Raw genomic sequence first — 16198 nt, forward strand, 5'->3', positions numbered from 1 at the left:
TTGGTTGCTGTCCAGGAGGTTGATCTGTACAAAAAACATTGAGTGTTGGCTGAACACAACTCGCCCAAGTGTCTTTGCAATGAATGGAAGAAGGGATACCGGTCTGAAGTTTTCTAAAAGTGCTGGATTTAGAGATGGTTTCTTAAGCAGTGGGTTTACCCGAGCCTGCTTAAATGCTGAGGGAAGTCTACCAGAGTGAAGAGAGGTGTTGATAATGTGAGTAAGTGAAGGTATGACTGAAGAAGAACTGGCTTGAAGGAGGTGAGTGGGGATAGGATCAAGTGTCACCTTTATTAATTTATATATAGCGCTTTAAAGTGGACAAGTAGTAGGATGATTGGAAAGGATAAGTTTGGAAACGTCTTTCTCTGAGAGTGGAGAGAATGAGGAGAGAGAGTGTGTATTAGTCATAATGAAGTTATCATCAGTCTGCAGTGTGGAGAATTGGTCACAGATGGGTCTTTTCTTATTTGTGATGATAAGTCATCGGCTGTAAGAGACGATGAAGGAGGAGGACAAAGAAGAGAAGAGAAAGTTGCGAAAAATGTGCAAGAGTCAGAACAGTTGTTAATTTTGTTGTGGTAGTATGATGTTTTAGCAGTGAAGACATTTGCAGACAAGGAAGAGAGGAGTGAATTATACACACTGGGGTTGGTGGAGTTTCTTGATTTATGCCATTTCCTCTCTGCAACCCTGAGTTTAGAGCCGGAGAAAGCCATGGGGCAGATGGGGTGGTGCATGCTGGTCTGTGTATCTGTGCAATCATTTGCAATCAAGTCAACGATATTGCTGTAAATGAAGTATCCCCAAATAAGCAAGCCAGAGGCAACAGCAGCAAGGAACCAAAACTCCATCGGTGACAGAATGGAGAAAAAACCTTGGGAGGAACCAGGCTCAGTCAAATTGCCTGAGTTTTGAGAATGCAGTGGACGTGGTGGATTATAATGTAACAAGAGCTTGTTCAAATACTGAGGTGCTAAACCATTCAGGGCTTTATAGGTAATAAGCAAGATTTTAAAATCTATATGATGTTTGATATCGGTGTTGACAGAACCAGGCTAATATGGTCATACTTCCTGGTTCTAGTAAGAAATCTAGCTGCTGAATTTGGACTAACTGGAGTTTGTTTATTAAGCGTGCAGAACAACCACCCAATAAAGCATTACAATAACCTACATTGAGGTCATAAACAAATGGATAAAAATTTCTGCTTTTGTCATTGAGAACATAGGCCATAATTTAGATATATTTTTGAGATGGAAAAATGCAGTTTTACAAATGCTAGAAACGTGGCTTTTTAAGGAAAGATTGCAATCAAATAGCACACCTAGTTTCCTAACAGATGACGAAGAATTGACAGAGCAGCCATCAAGTCTTAGACAGCGTTCTAGGTTATTACATGCAGAGTTTTTAGGTTTTATAATTAATACCTCTGTTTATTTCAGAATTTAGCAATAAGAAATTACTCTTCATCCAGCTTTATAAATCGACTATGCACTCATTTAATTAATGTTTTGCTGGGCCGCAAAGAAATATAGAGCTGAGTATCATCAGCATAACGGTGAAAGCTAACACTGTGTTTCCTGATGATATCTCTCAAGGGAAATATGTAAAGCGTGAAGAATCGTTACTAGTATTGAGCTTTGAGGTACTCCATACTGCACTTGTGATCGATATGATGCCTCTTCATTCACTGCTACGAACTGATGGCGGTCATATACTGTAAGTATGGTTTAAACCATGCCAATGTACTTACATTAATGCCAACAAAGTTTTCTAGTTGCAAAAGTATGTTGTGGTCAATTGTGTCAAACGCAGCGCTAAGATCCAATAGCACTAATAGAGAGATAAACCCACGATTAGATGATAAGAGGAGGTCGTTTGTAACTCTAAGGAGATCAGTTTAAGTACCATGATACGATCTAAATCCTGACTGGAAATCCTCACAGATAACCATTTTTTCTCTAAGAAGGAATGCTAAGAAGTGGTGGCTGTACAAGCATGACCAATCCCTTAAAATCTAACAGAGGTATCAAACTTTATGGGCTTAGCATCGTATTATAGGTGATTTGTAAAGGGCTTTGTAGAATCAGATATACCATTGCATAGACTGAAAGAAAAAGGGAGCATTTCAATGGAATGATTGTTGACAGGTTGCTTTTGAGAGGTTAAAATCTTTATCGTATTACAGCTCTAATCTTATTTTATCCAGACCCCAAATGCCCTTACATCTTGGATATGGATACAAGTGATGTGGGTATTGGGGCTTTTTTGTCTCAGGAAGTAAGTTAGTGGCCAGGACTAGGTGGTGGCATAAGCAAGAAAGAAAATATGCCACCACAAACAAAGAATTGATAAGTTCTGGTTAAATTTGCAATATATTTTAATTAGGTCAACTGGAACCAGGAACACTTCCCACAAAACTCGATGAATTCACTACATCGTAAGAAAAATTATATATACACTATTATTCATCTGTTTCTTTCTTATTCCAAGGTCACTGTAGCCACCCAGATCAGATTGTCACTGCAGTCACCTGGATCCAGTCCGGGAACTGGGTCTGGCAATGACTGGTAATCGGTTTAGAAAATATATATATATATATATATATATATATTTTTTAATTGTGCATTATTCTCAATCAAACTTCAGCTGGGTTATTTTGTTTAGATAAAAAAAAAAAAAACAGCTAACTTACACAATAATAAAAAAAATTGATTATTGAAAATTTCAACAACAAAAAATCAGTTTTTGAAAGTAAGCTCTCCATATACATTGTGAACTAGTGAAACAGCTTTAATTACGACATTACACTATCCTTTAGAAAACAGATCCATATGTGTAATAATGAAGAAACTGTAAATCTGGACACAGTTTTCAGTCCTACAAAAGTCTTAATAATAAGGATGCAGTTTTTACTGCAGTTTTTTTAGGCTGTGGTCCTGATTCCTTGTAATTTATAATCTTGAATTGATTTTCTGAGACATTTAGTAAACATTAAATTATCAGTATGCCCTATTCTAGTTCAGAAGAGCCCCTTTCCCACAGAGTTTAGTTTGATATTTAATTAAAGACACCTGAATCAACAAGCCAGGTCTTTGTATTTATTTAATAACAGCTAGGTGTGTCGAGTAGGAATGAGGAATCTGCTTTACATATTCAAAGACAAACCTGTTTTACACACGTCACTCAAACACAGATGCAGGAAACATGAATCATCTGAGTTCATAGGAAAAGAAACTTAAGGCAGTTGAGCTGTTGTGTATTTGTCTCTGTATTCATGCAGTAAAATGGCAGATGCTAGAATTTTCCAGGCTGAGTTCACATGTCCAGCTTGTCAGGATCTCCTGCATGATCCAGTGGCCATTCCCTGTGGACACAGTTACTGTAAGATCTGTATCACAGACTGCTGGGATCAGGAGGATCAGAAGGGAGTCTACAGCTGTCCTCAGTGCAGACAGACCTTCAGTCCAAGACCTGCTTTAGCTAAAATCACTGTGCTGGCTGAAGTGGTGGAGAAACTGAAGAAGACCAGACTCTCTGCTGACTGTTACGCTGGAGCTGGAGATGTGCAGTGTGACGTCTGTACTGGAAGAAAATACAAAGCTGTCAAGTCCTGTCTGGTGTGTCTGAACTCTTACTGTCAGAATCACCTCGAACAACACGAGAGTTTATTTAAAGGAAAGAAACACAAAGTGACTGAAGCCACTGGACGACTGCAGGAGATGATCTGCCAGAAACATCAGAAGCTTCTTGAAGTTTTCTGTCGCACTGACCAGAAATGTATATGTGTGCTCTGTGCGATGGATGAACATAAAGACCACAGCACTGTATCAGCTGCGGCACAGATGACAGAGACACAGGTATTTAGCACTAGACACTGATGAAATGGTTAAAATAAGTGGAGCTGAATGCAGTGATGTGGGTGATTTTCCATATCTGACTGAATCCAGATTTATCTATTTATAGCTTCAATTCATTTTATTTTCTGGGTCCCTACTATGTCCTTAAATAATAAAAAAAATAAGTTAAATGTATTCATATTATATTGCAAAACACCTACTGTTATTGAGATGAGAAGTTAGGAAAGGTTTGCTGGTATGGGTAGGTTCCAGGTTAGGTTAAGGTGTAAGGGATGGGTCATAATTTTAACTATAAATGTTATTAAAGAAACCTATTACAGATGTAATTACATGCTAGTATTTGTAAAATATGTATATGTATGTATGCAGTAAGTGCACTGTATCAAGTTATTATTTTGAAGGTAAGTACATCGTAATATGAGGTGGGACCTTTCTGTGTAGAGCAGCAGGTCTGTTAAACAGCAGTCATTGTGAAGTTCTATGTCTGAGTCAGTTTCACTTTTATATACTTATGCTTGCAGTGTGAAACAGTCCTCATGCTCCATATTAATGTATGAGGATTGTGACTGATCATCCTCCTTGGAGCTTGAACCTACAGCCACTGATTATTAGTTCAAATAAACCTTTTCACCCTACTTTTACTGAATCCAGTTGTTCATAGTAACTTTCTGTGGTATTTATGATCATTGATTTCTCCAGCACCAGCTGAAAGAGAAGCACAAGACGTTCCAGCAGAGACTCCAGCAGAGAGAGAAAGATCTCCAGCAGCTGAGAGAGACTGTGGAGTCTCATAAGGTGAGTCTGGAGAAGAAGAGAAGTGTGTCTCCGTCTCAGTTCAGACTCACTGAAGCTGAATCACTGTGTGTCCTAACAGCGCTCTGCACAGACAGCAGTGGAGGACAGTGAGAGGATCTTTACTGAGCTCATCCGCTCCATTGAGAGAAGCCGCTCTGAGCTGATACGACTGATCAGAGATCAGGAAAAGACTGCAGTGAGTCGAGCTGAAGAACGACTGGAGCGACTGGAGCAGGAGATCAATGATCTGAGGAGGAGAGACGCTGAGCTGGAGCAGCTTTCACACACACAGGATCACATCCAGTTCCTGCAGGTAACACACATCTAGAAGAACAGGATCATAGTGGACTTGAGCAGATCCTGCTGTGACAGAGACTCACAGAGAAACAGTTCATGAAAGCAGAATGTGACAAAACGTCACTAACATTTCACCTTTTTAACTATTATTTATTTCTGATTTGAAACCAAGCAAAACCTGAACGTGGTCCCGGTCTTAAAGGTCCTGAGTTTTCAGTGTCACTAACGGCTCCAAAGTTATAGCTAAATTATGGTTTGTACACTCATAGCCTTTGAGCTACTTCTGCTGAACAAATCAACTCAACTCTTGATGTGCTCCAGCTGTTAGATGGACATTTATATTCTTAGCAGATGTTTCATCATCCAAGCGATTGTCTAGGAAGTTCACATATAGTGTAAGAGGCAAATACTGGAGTCTGTAGCTCTAATGTGATTTATCGAATATGAGAAGAATGAAGCTGATGCAGTGAAAGTGCTGGACTGAGGTGAAATACTAAAGATCAGTCAAGTCAAATCTGATGTCCCTGCAGGTTATTGAGTGAAGTGTGGAGCTGATGAGTTTGGTTTCTGTTTTCTGTAGAGTTTCCAGTCTCTCTCAGCACCTCCTGAATCTACAGACGTAAATGATGATCTCTTCAGTTCTCTCTTCTCTTCTGATGCTCTGAGAGAATCTGTCCATCAGCTGAGAGACAAACTGGAGGATTTCTGCAAAGAGCAGCTCAAGAAGATCTCAGACAGAGGTAAAGTCCTGGAGATTCATCTGCTCTCAGAAACAAGTCCTCCATCATCTCACAGCACGTTAAAAAATACATTTCTTAACATAATACATTTGTATTTATTATACAGTTTTTATTCCTATACATTTTTTACATGTATATCTTTAATATTTACTTATATACTGTAAGGTTTTAGGATATATGTGAATAAACAATTTACACAGGAGTTATGTGTTTACATGTCTGATATATAATAAAAGACATATTTACAAACCCATTGGAGATATTATTTATGGTTTTATCGGTCTGTTTAAAAAGCACCTTTTATGCCCCTTTTACAAGATTTAAGTCTTAGATGTACTTAAGTAATGAAGTAATTATGCTAATATTATTACAAGTAATACTACAATGAATATTTTATTTCATAAACCCCCAAATATGTCATTTTTGTTAAACATTTGAACATTTGTCCAGTACAGTTTATCTCTCTCTCTCTCTTTCTCTCTCTCTCTCTCTCTTAATTGGTTATAACAAGGTCATAAAAAGGTTTTAGATTTACCTTCATAAAACCCTGTAAATGGAGAATGACTGTTGGCAAAGAGAGAGAGAGAGAGAGAGAGAGAGAGAGAGAGAGAGAACCACATTTTTATACAGTAATTAAGACCCGCTGAAAACCATTCCTTTTTTTGTGTGTGTGTCAGTTGCTGGTGCTACAGGTCCCTCTGTGTGCTACAACCTGTCTCCAGCATATCCTCAGATTTCATCCAAGAAAACTGATCTGATAGCTCCTTCTACAGCAAAGGTGACACCTGTAGAGGAGCTCAAAGGCTCTGCTCCAGTGGCTCCTCCAGCCAAAGTGTTTTCTTTTGGACTGTCTGGAGATCCTGCTAAGAACACCACCAGTGCTGATGTCAGCTTGAAGGGCTTCACATTTGGATCTATGAAAACAGTGTCTTCTGGGTTTAGATTGAAGGATGCTGTGGTTATATCTGCTGGCTCTGGAGCTCAGGCAGAGAAGAAAACTATTCAGACCGATGCACCACAACAGATGAATGTGTCAGCAGCTCCAGTGGTCCCATGTAATACTGCCCCCTGCAGCACTGAAACAAAAAGGGATGCAACGCTGCAAGAAGGGTTATTTTTGGTTAAAAAAGATGGACAGGAGGATTTCCTGGGAGGAAATAAGGCTACATCTAGTCACAGCATTTTTAGTCAGACGGCAAAACCAAATATGAAAAACAAGACCTCTGCTGCTCCGTCAAGCTTCTCTTTTACCTCCAGTTTTGGGTCTGTCTGCCAACCTGCTGCGACAGCATTTAAAGACAATCCAGGCAATGCTCTTAGGTCCAGTACAATAACTGATAAAGCATCCTTAGAAGGCTTCAAGATTGAGTCCTCTACAACTGAGGCTGAAAAGTCATCAAGCGGTTCAACATTTTCATTTTCCATGCCAGTGTCCGGTGGTGTATTCAACTCTGGTATTTCAAAATCTGAGGTAAAAACATCAGACAAACAGTCACAAAATGGATCTGCATCAGACTTTCTGAAAAATGTTGCTGTAGTTCACAAAGAGGAAAAAGAAGAAGCAGCCCCAAGTTCCTCAGATCAGTCTGTAGATGCTTGCCGTCATGATAATAGTCCGCTCAATACCGGTAAGCCTGAATCATTTCGTTTTACCATTCCCTTTGTTATTAAGTCAATATCTTAGGCTTGTTTGAATCTTAAAAAAAAAAAGCAGTATTCAATTTAAATGTAATAAAAGCAAACCTCTACTACATCTTGCCATTTAGATTTTGATTTCACCACTCATACATTTTAAGTAGTGTCCTGTTACAGTAGTTATGGTTGATTGATTTCTCTATTCTGCCATATTTCTGAGTGAAACAGCTTTAAGAATGTGAAAAACTATAGGGTGGGACTTGCCTTTATTTATTAACACAAATACATAAATTCAAGCCAGTGATAACTGTGTTATATGTGGATGTTCTGGTGAACTGTCAATCACATGCACGATTCCTCCAGTTGTTTAGTACAATTAAACTCCTGAAAGCTCACGTTCATTTGCATATGCTTTTGATTGCCATGCCTAGTATCCACGGCTTCTAACTAAACGAGACGGTCTGTGTGATTGTGTGAAATGATTCACCTCAGATATACACCAGTGTATTGTCACTCTGTTGCACAGATCAAGGTTCTGAAGGTGCATTGAGGAATCTGAAGGGAAAGCCTTACGTGGATGGAGCTGATGGAGCATCTGATCATGGTATGGTGCTCTTGTGAAGTGTATTTCTGAGACTAGTTCAGGTGTCAGGGCTCAACAGTGAGGTCTGGCCACGGCTAGGAAAGTCGACTGAGCTACAGTATACTGGCCTGGGGTGCGTTTCCCAAAACCATAGTTGCTAACCTGTTAGCCACTTAGTTGGTTGGCAATGGGAAATTGCATTGCTAACTTAGTTAGCAACTGTTGTTTTGGGAAACGCACCCCTGGTCAGGTTTAGCATTTACAAATTTTTCAGTCTTGCCAGTTTAAACATTCAAGCACAGGAGCAACTTGACTTTGGATCTCTGTGGCCCAAACCTTACTCCGTATTGAAGTGACTGTGCTGTGATTACATAGATCAGCAGCAAACATGTGAGGTTGTCATGGCATGCAAATTACTTAAAAGGGTTGTGCTACATTTATTTTCGCTGTGCTAAACTTTCTAAAGTTCTATGAGAGCAGAGTGTGTTTTCTTCTGTTGGACCTATTCAGACAGGATAAAATCTACAATGAAAAGATAAAAAGCATGATGAGTGAGGATCAGGGTCTGAGAGTAAAGTAAAGGGCCACTCAAACAAGCTTGAAATAATTTGCCTGCTGAATGATGTTTTGTGTTTGACGTGTCTTTGCTCTGCTCCAGCAGGTCTTTCTTCAGGATTTGCATCTGAAAGTTCGGTTTCGTTTGCAGACTTGACCAAGAGTGCAGAGGAGTTTGCATTTGCCAAAAAAGGTCAGTGCCTAATAATTGTCTTCTGACAATAAATAGTTTTTATTGCTTACAGTATATGTCAGCATTAATGCTGCCTAAATCACACAGGTCAGTGCTATTTGTATTCTAATTGAATTGAATTGAATTTTGTTTGACTTTTGAAAATTATGTCCTTAAGCAGATCATAAGGTCTTTTTGGTTGTTTTTAAAGACCTACACGTTTCATTCTTCAGTTTTTATGACCTGAAGATTGAATGATTTACATTTCTTGCATTTTATAATAATGTATTTTCCTGACAGGCTATGTTTTCTGATGTCATGCTACTGTTCAGGACTGTTGTCTAAAGTCTGTGAAGAAGAAGCTCAAACCTTTCAAACATCTTGTTTTATTAGCTATTCAGAATGTGATTGTTTTTTTTGTTTTTTTTTTATTTTTTGCATGTGTCATACTTCAATGGAAGTATTAATATGAATTATTATAATAGTGCCAGTATATGTTAGCACACTGCTGCTGTCAATATTATTAATGTTGGCAGTGTAATGTTTTCAGCTAATTTTTTTTTTTTTTTTTTCTACAGATCCTCATTTTACTTGGTCAAACGCCGGAGCCAAAGTTTTTGGTTGTGCAGTGACACAAAATGAAGAGAAAGAGGAGGGCTGTGATGATGATAATGACGAGATCCACTTTGAGCCAATCGTGTCTCTGCCTGAGGTGAGTGCGTGCTGTAATGCTGTTAGCGCCGATCTTCATGTCTCTTGAGAAGTGTGACCTGTGCTGACGTTTCTCCTGCAGGTGGAGGTGAAGTCCGGTGAGGAGGACGAAGAGATCCTGTTCAAAGAAAGAGCCAAACTGTACCGTTGGGATCGTGAGCTCAATCAGTGGAAGGAGCGTGGCGTTGGAGACATTAAGATCCTCTTCCACCCCGTGAAAAAGCGCTACCGTGTGGTGATGAGACGCGAGCAGGTGCTAAACGTCTGCGCCAACCACACCATCACCCAGAGCATCACGCTCAAGCCCATGAACACCTCGGCTAACGCACTGGTGTGGACCGCCAACGACTACTCTGGTACAAGTCTCACTCATCTCCTCATACACATATCTCTCCTGCCGGTGTCTTCACATCTGCATGTTTGTTCACACACACAGAAGGAGTGGAGAAAGTCGAGCAGCTTGCGGCCAAGTTCAAGACTCCAGAGCTGGCCGAGTCCTTCAGACGAGTGTTCACAGACTGCCAGAGCTGCATGTCGCAGACTGATGCCGCTCAGACGTCTGCCACCGAGGCCCTTTCCCAAGAGTCCAACCCTGTGGTGTTCTTCAACATCAGCATAGATGGTGAGGATGCTGGGAGGATCATCATGGAGCTCTTCGCTCACATTGTCCCCAAAACGGCGGAGAACTTCCGGGCTCTGTGTACGAGAGAGAAGGGCTTCGGCTACCACCAGTCTGTCTTCCACAGGATCATCCCTGGTCTCATGTGTCAGGTGAGAACACACTGTTAATATGTTTTTATGAAAACACAGCATGCATCAGAAATTGAATTAGATGCTCCATGTCAAAACAATCATATCATGCAAATCATATCAATAATGGGCGAGTTAGGGCATATTCCCACTTAGTGTCTTTTTTTTTTACAAGAAAATGATGACAAGAGAGCATGTTTTGTAAAATAAAAAGCTGGCAGTGTTTTGGTTACAAATAACAGCCGAGGGCTATAACAGCTGCAACAGTAGCCTAGTGTGTGGTGCAGAAATGTTGAGAAAGTGGCTCTTGTGTTGGCTTTTGAAGATAACGGGGTGAGAATGTTGGTTCACCACGACATTTGTGGGTGCGCAACTTTATAAGGTGAAGGAAACGGTATGGTGCTTACAACAATTTAGTCCAGGAGCTCTGGTTGAATGATGCACCGTTTGTATCTACCTTTTTCTTGCAATAAAAATGGGCGCAATGGCTAAAAATGGGTCTAGCTTCCTGTTTCATTCGAGTCCAGCTATTTTTAGCTCTGCAAAACAGTTTGTTTTGCTGCCTAATATTGAAAATCGGCGTCCTACCATATTTTTGCATGTATTATCTTAATTATGAACACTCTGGTTTGTAGTGCAAACAGTTTTACCATTTACTGCACGTTGTTATTCTTCACATTATTTAAGAATAATGACCTGGAAGTCTTGCCCATATGCTTGCTTCCACGTTGAAGAAAAAGGTGGATATTTAAGACTAGATATAGCTTTGTGCCCATATCATACAACTCCTTGTGCTCTGAAACTAATACGATCTCTCCACTGGCTATCGTCTCCATTTTTGTCTTGTTGTAAGAGAAATGACTTCAGCAGTTGTGGCCTAATGGTTAGAGAGTTGGACTTGCTGACAGGTTTCAGCACCTAAAACTTAAAACTTTTATTCTAAATATAAACAAAAAGTCATCAAAGAAAATAGATCTGCTGAACATCTTGAGCGAGACGGGTCAATATGGAACATTATGAACTAAACATATCAAACACTAGATATAAACAGAGACTTTAATGGCTGAAATATCTAGGTTTTTATGGTTATTTAAATAAGTGTGTGTGTTTTGTCCTGCTGTCACTCAGGGTGGAGATATCACCAACCAGGATGGGACGGGAGGAAAATCCATCTACGGAAGTAAGTTTGAAGACGAGAGCTTCGATGTGAGGCACACAGGGCCAGGGTTGCTCTCCATGGCCAACCGTGGCAGAGATACCAACAACTCACAGTTCTTCATCACCCTCAAGAAAGCAGAGCACTTGGACTTCAAGCACGTGGCCTTCGGCTTTATCAAAGAGGGCATGGATGTGGTGAGGAGAATCTGCAAGCTGGGCACTAAAGATGGGAAACCCACGAAAACTATCACCATCTCAAAGTGTGGACAGATTAAGTGAATTTTTCTATGCAAACAACTGTTCATCATGTTTGAGATTGTTTTAATAAACTGCACAGCATTAGTTGACAGTGAAACTTATGCTTTGCAAAAAAAAAAAAAAAACTAACGCTTTTGATTAGAGCCCACAATTTACAGCACAAGTAAAAAGAAATAACTTTGTAGCTTTTTTTTTTAAACTACAGTTTACCTATACAAGACACTTTAAAATGTGAATGAAATAAAATATGGCTCCGCATTTGTCCCATTCAAAGTGCATACACAGTAGTGAACACACACCTGGAGCAGTGGGAACATTTATGCTGCGGTGCCCAGGGAGCAGTTGGGGGTTTGGTGCTTTTCTCAAGGACACCTCAGTCATTGTATTAAAGGTTAGGAATGTGAAGGACTCTTCTGAGTTGAGTCTATCATGTTTGTGGCGCTCATGACAGAAATATGTGTGGAAAATAGAAGAAAACTAATCAAAGCAAAAAGGACTGGAGTTTTTTTTTCTCACAACAAAAAAGGTCTGGGTAAAGCCCAGACCTGAACAGTTGAAATGATGCTTGACCAGTAAATCATGGTAAAACCTTGTCAAATCGCTAAAATACACAGTTAATTCTATAAATCTAGAATGAAAAAAAAAAGTTATGCTGTAAATTCTTTTTTACTATCGCTGTAAATTGAGGGCTGCAAACTAAAGAGTTACCCCCCCCCCTCAAAAAATTTTAAAATAATATTTTTGATTTCCTCATGATTACAGGGACTTAACTGAACAGAATGTAAATCTTTGAATACTTTATTTAATAAATGTGTGTATTTTGTTGAAAGTCAACTTAATTTCTATGAGGTCCTACACAAACAGCCATGTTGCTTGCAATTTTCAATCTCCTGAACATTAAACAAGATAAGTGTGAAATAGGCTTCTGAATCAAATTAAATGAATGTACTTTATTTCTCCATTTGTTTTGACCAGTGTTGGGGAAAGTTACTTTTAAAAGTAATGCATTACAATATTGCATTACTCCCTAAAAAAATAACTAATTCTGTTACTTTTTATGGAAAGTAATGCGTTACGTTACTTTTGTGTTACATTTTAAATATGAGCAGAGTTGAAGGTTTGAAGGTTTGAAGGTTTATTTGCACATATAACATTCGAAATACAACTTTACAAATCCATTGAAGAAAAAAAGAAAACAAAATACTGTGCGGGAGAGAGTGAGAAGACCATAAGGTCTTATGAAACCACCTCCCCAAAATTTCATTAAATGAACGTAAAATTACATGATCAAGCAAGACAATACAATCAGTACATCAAACATTTTAATAAACAAATTACCAAGATAAACTTATTTATATGTTAACATTATTTTCAGCTCTCTTTTAAAAAATAATTTAGAGTGGTTTTAGTCTTTAAAGCAGGGTCTAAATGATTCCAGAGGGAAGGCCCTCTGTATTTCAGTGTAGATTGGTTGGCTGTAGTTCTACAAAAAGGAAGATAAAAATCTTTGCAGCGCCTTGTGGAGTGAGCATGAACACCTGAAGAATACATGAAAAAGTTATTAAAAACTCTGGGCATAATATTTGTCATATACACATACTTGTAAATAAAGGTATTTATGCAATAGATGTTAACAATGAATATTGTCAAAATGTTATATTTTATGAAAAGCGGAGCAGATGATGACAATCTATTTGAATTACTCATAATTCTTAAGAATTTCTTTTGTATTAATAAAATCTTATTTAGATATGTTTGGCATGTTGCACCCCAAACAATATTACAGTACAAAATGTGGGGATAGATCAAGCTGTAATATAATGTTTTCATACATGAAATATCAATTAAAGAACGAAATCTACTCAGTATAACAACAGATTTCATTATTTTTCTGCAAACATGCTGGATATGATATTTCCAGGTAAGTTTATGGTCGACAATGACACCTAAAAAATTTATTTGGTTCACTTGGCCAATTTTTAAACCATCACTTGATACCTCTATGTCGTGACAATCTCCTTCTATTTTTAGCAAATGCAAAAGCCCTTTCACACCAAAAAGTTTCATGAATAAACCTCAGGCTGAAGGAAAAGCAAATTCACGTCTGTACAGCAGAATACAGGAGGAGAAGGTTCAACACTCTTCAGCAAGAAAGAAAAAAAAAAGAAAAGAAAACACAATATAGCACTATTGTTAGTTTATCTAAAGTCATTTTTGCTTATTAGTATGGTCGAACTGTATCATCAAAGGCCAGCAGCAAAGACATTAGTTTTTGGGGTTTAGATACATTAGTATTATTTAACATCTTTAATTATTGCTGGTCTGTGTCATATTCTGAGTTTGCATTTCACTGTTTTAATTCATTTTGATGGATACTAAATCTGTTTTTTCTTTTGTTGTGTTTTTTTGCGAGGGGATGAATAAATGCACATTCACATTTAGTCTAGAACTACATCATGTTCACACAGTGCACACAACGCCACTGTACTTCTGATACGGGACAGGAGACTTGTCAGTCAATAAATGGAAAAACAAAGTAACTGGCGTTATTTTTTTTTTAAAGTAATGTGTTACTTTACTAGTTATTTGAAAAAAGTAATCTGATTACGTAACTCACGTTAATTGTAATGCTTTACCCCCAACACTGGTTTTGACAAATGTTTCATGACTTCATCTGCCCATCCAGTCCTGGTTGTTAAAGGGGTCACTGGATGGCCATTTTCCACAAGTTGATATGATTCTTCAGGCTCTTATTGGAAAGTCATTATATATATATATATATATATATATATATATATATATATATATATATATATATATATATATATGTGTGTGTGTGTGTGTGTGTGTGTGTGTGTGTGTGTATATGTATTTTGTACTAATGGTAGTTAAAACAACACTATTTTTATCAGAGCTCAAAAACAGCTCTGTTTTCAGCAACCCATTTTATTGCATGTTCCTTTAAATGCTAATGAGCTCTCGTCACCCCAGCCCTTCATTCCATGGGGTGAGAAGCCATTCTCATGAGACTGTTTACTTTGGCAGCGGAACTTGCTAACTAGCACGTTATAAGGAAAAGCGATTTGCTAAGATTCATAAAAGAATCTTACTGTATATTCACTTCTTCTGTAGGTAAAGCTGGATCATGAATGATTGGCGCGAACATAGATGCTTTTAGGAAGTCTTCAAGGGATAGTTCACCCACCAAACATTTAAATTCTGTCATTAATTATTCAAGACCTCATTTCCTCATGTCATTCTAAACCTGTAAGATAGTGATGTGTCGTTCGTGAACGAATCGTTCTTTTTGAACGAATCTTTTAGGTGAACGAATCGTTCTCGTTCACGCAATCCACTGACTCATATTTCTCGTTCAGTGAAGTTCCTCCCTCCACAGCAGCATGGCGATATAAGCAGCGCATGCGCAGCTCAGTGAAACGGGTAACAACCATTTCATCCTGTCAAAGAATTACTCAACCTCGAGCCAATAGCCTTCGAGTATGAAATGTGACAGAGCATGTGATTTGTTGAATGTAGTGAACTAATACGCCCTTCAATGAACGAGTTTCATTCATATAAGTCTGAACTAGATCTAGAGATCTTATCGTTCGTGAACGAAATGACTGAACTGATACCCATGTCGTTTGTGCACGAGTTGAATGATTTAGTACATCTCGTTCGTGAATGAAATGACTGAACTGGCACACATGTCATTTGTGAACAAGCTGAAAGAACGGATACATGTCGTTCGTGAATTAAATGAACTGGTACATAGCTTATCTCGTTCATGAATGAAATTAATGAGAGTAAACCGGGTTAGTCTGCCATTTTGCATGTCAATCTCGGAAAATGCAAAGCGCAGTTATAGGTACAGTACTGTGCACATACGCTTGTTTTTATATTTAGCAACTCCACATTTAATCCACAATTTATGAATGTGAATACATAATATACAGACTGTCTGACCAAACAATTAAAATACTAATTAGGCAAACCTTGTGCTTTGTTCATCTAAACAACTTAATTAGACTTTATATATATTGAATGCGATTATACACACATTTTTATAAAGCCAGATATGTTTTTGTAATAAGTGAATACGTTCGTTGACTAAAGACATAACAAATAATACACTCTTTTTTTGCCACCTGCTGGCATATTTTGTGTAATACGATGAAATTATCACTGAACCAATCAGAGAACAATTCTGAACAAATCATTTTGGTGAACGAACTGAAAATGAACGAATCTCTAGAAAGAATCATAATTTCCACCACTACTGTAAGACTTCCTTTGTTTTTGTAACACTAATTAAGATATTTTTTTAATAAATTCTGAGAGGTCTCTGAATAGAATTCAGTTTATGTTCAGTGGATATTCTCCCAAATGGCACCAGTGATGCGTAGGAGACAAATTGCAGTACTTTGCGTACAAAAAGTATTCTTGTAGCTTTGTAAAATTTTGGATGTCACATAGGTTATTTTTCCGATATCCTTGCTACATTTCTGCATTTTTCATGCTTTTTTGAAGCTTTGGTTGTGTTTACAGTATTCAATATAACGTGTTCATGTTTCGCGTGTAGAAAAAACAGAATTTTTCACACAATTCACTTATCTGTATACTGCTGTTTTCACTGTCATAAAAACGGGCTGATGACTTCCTTGTTCTATAAAGTCCCTCC

At 38.2% G+C, this 16198-nt stretch overlaps 2 protein-coding genes across 3 annotated transcripts; both read left to right on the top strand.

Moving 5' to 3' along the window:
- Positions 1–3243: 3243 nt before the first annotated feature.
- LOC113057557 (E3 ubiquitin/ISG15 ligase TRIM25-like) lies at positions 3244–5049 on the top strand. The gene is made up of 3 exons (XM_026224978.1): positions 3244–3863; positions 4563–4658; positions 4738–5049. The coding sequence occupies exons 1-3, from the start codon at positions 3291–3293 to the stop codon at positions 4984–4986; spliced, it is 918 nt and encodes a 305-aa protein (XP_026080763.1). The 5' UTR covers positions 3244–3290; the 3' UTR covers positions 4987–5049.
- Positions 5050–5643: 594 nt separating this feature from the next.
- Positions 5644–12021, top strand: LOC113057416 (E3 SUMO-protein ligase RanBP2-like). 2 transcript variants are annotated; one of them, XM_026224795.1, is made up of 8 exons: positions 5644–5695; positions 6373–7323; positions 7857–7934; positions 8572–8661; positions 9219–9352; positions 9434–9707; positions 9788–10122; positions 11230–12021. In XM_026224795.1, the coding sequence occupies exons 2-8, from the start codon at positions 6612–6614 to the stop codon at positions 11536–11538; spliced, it is 1932 nt and encodes a 643-aa protein (XP_026080580.1). In that variant the 5' UTR covers positions 5644–5695; positions 6373–6611; the 3' UTR covers positions 11539–12021. The 2 variants fall into 2 exon arrangements, with proteins under 2 accessions (XP_026080580.1, XP_026080581.1); XM_026224796.1 differs by having other exon boundaries at positions 8575–8661.
- Positions 12022–16198: the final 4177 nt, after the last annotated feature.

This window comes from Carassius auratus, chromosome 38 (genome assembly GCF_003368295.1).
Source record: "Carassius auratus strain Wakin chromosome 38, ASM336829v1, whole genome shotgun sequence".
Taxonomy (NCBI): Eukaryota; Metazoa; Chordata; class Actinopteri; order Cypriniformes; family Cyprinidae; genus Carassius; species Carassius auratus.

Bases quoted from the DNA above. Each gene is read 5' to 3' on its own strand.
- LOC113057416 (XM_026224795.1), top strand. From the start codon at position 6,612: ATGAAAACAGTGTCTTCTGGGTTTAGATTGAAGGATGCTGTGGTTATA. The intron at 7,935-8,571 runs GTATGGTGCTCT...GCTCTGCTCCAG, and splicing joins TGATGGAGCATCTGATCATG to CAGGTCTTTCTTCAGGATTT. The intron at 8,662-9,218 runs GTCAGTGCCTAA...TTTTTTCTACAG, and splicing joins GTTTGCATTTGCCAAAAAAG to ATCCTCATTTTACTTGGTCA.
- LOC113057557 (XM_026224978.1), top strand. From the start codon at position 3,291: ATGGCAGATGCTAGAATTTTCCAGGCTGAGTTCACATGTCCAGCTTGT. The intron at 3,864-4,562 runs GTATTTAGCACT...TGATTTCTCCAG, and splicing joins CACAGATGACAGAGACACAG to CACCAGCTGAAAGAGAAGCA. The intron at 4,659-4,737 runs GTGAGTCTGGAG...GTGTCCTAACAG, and splicing joins AGACTGTGGAGTCTCATAAG to CGCTCTGCACAGACAGCAGT.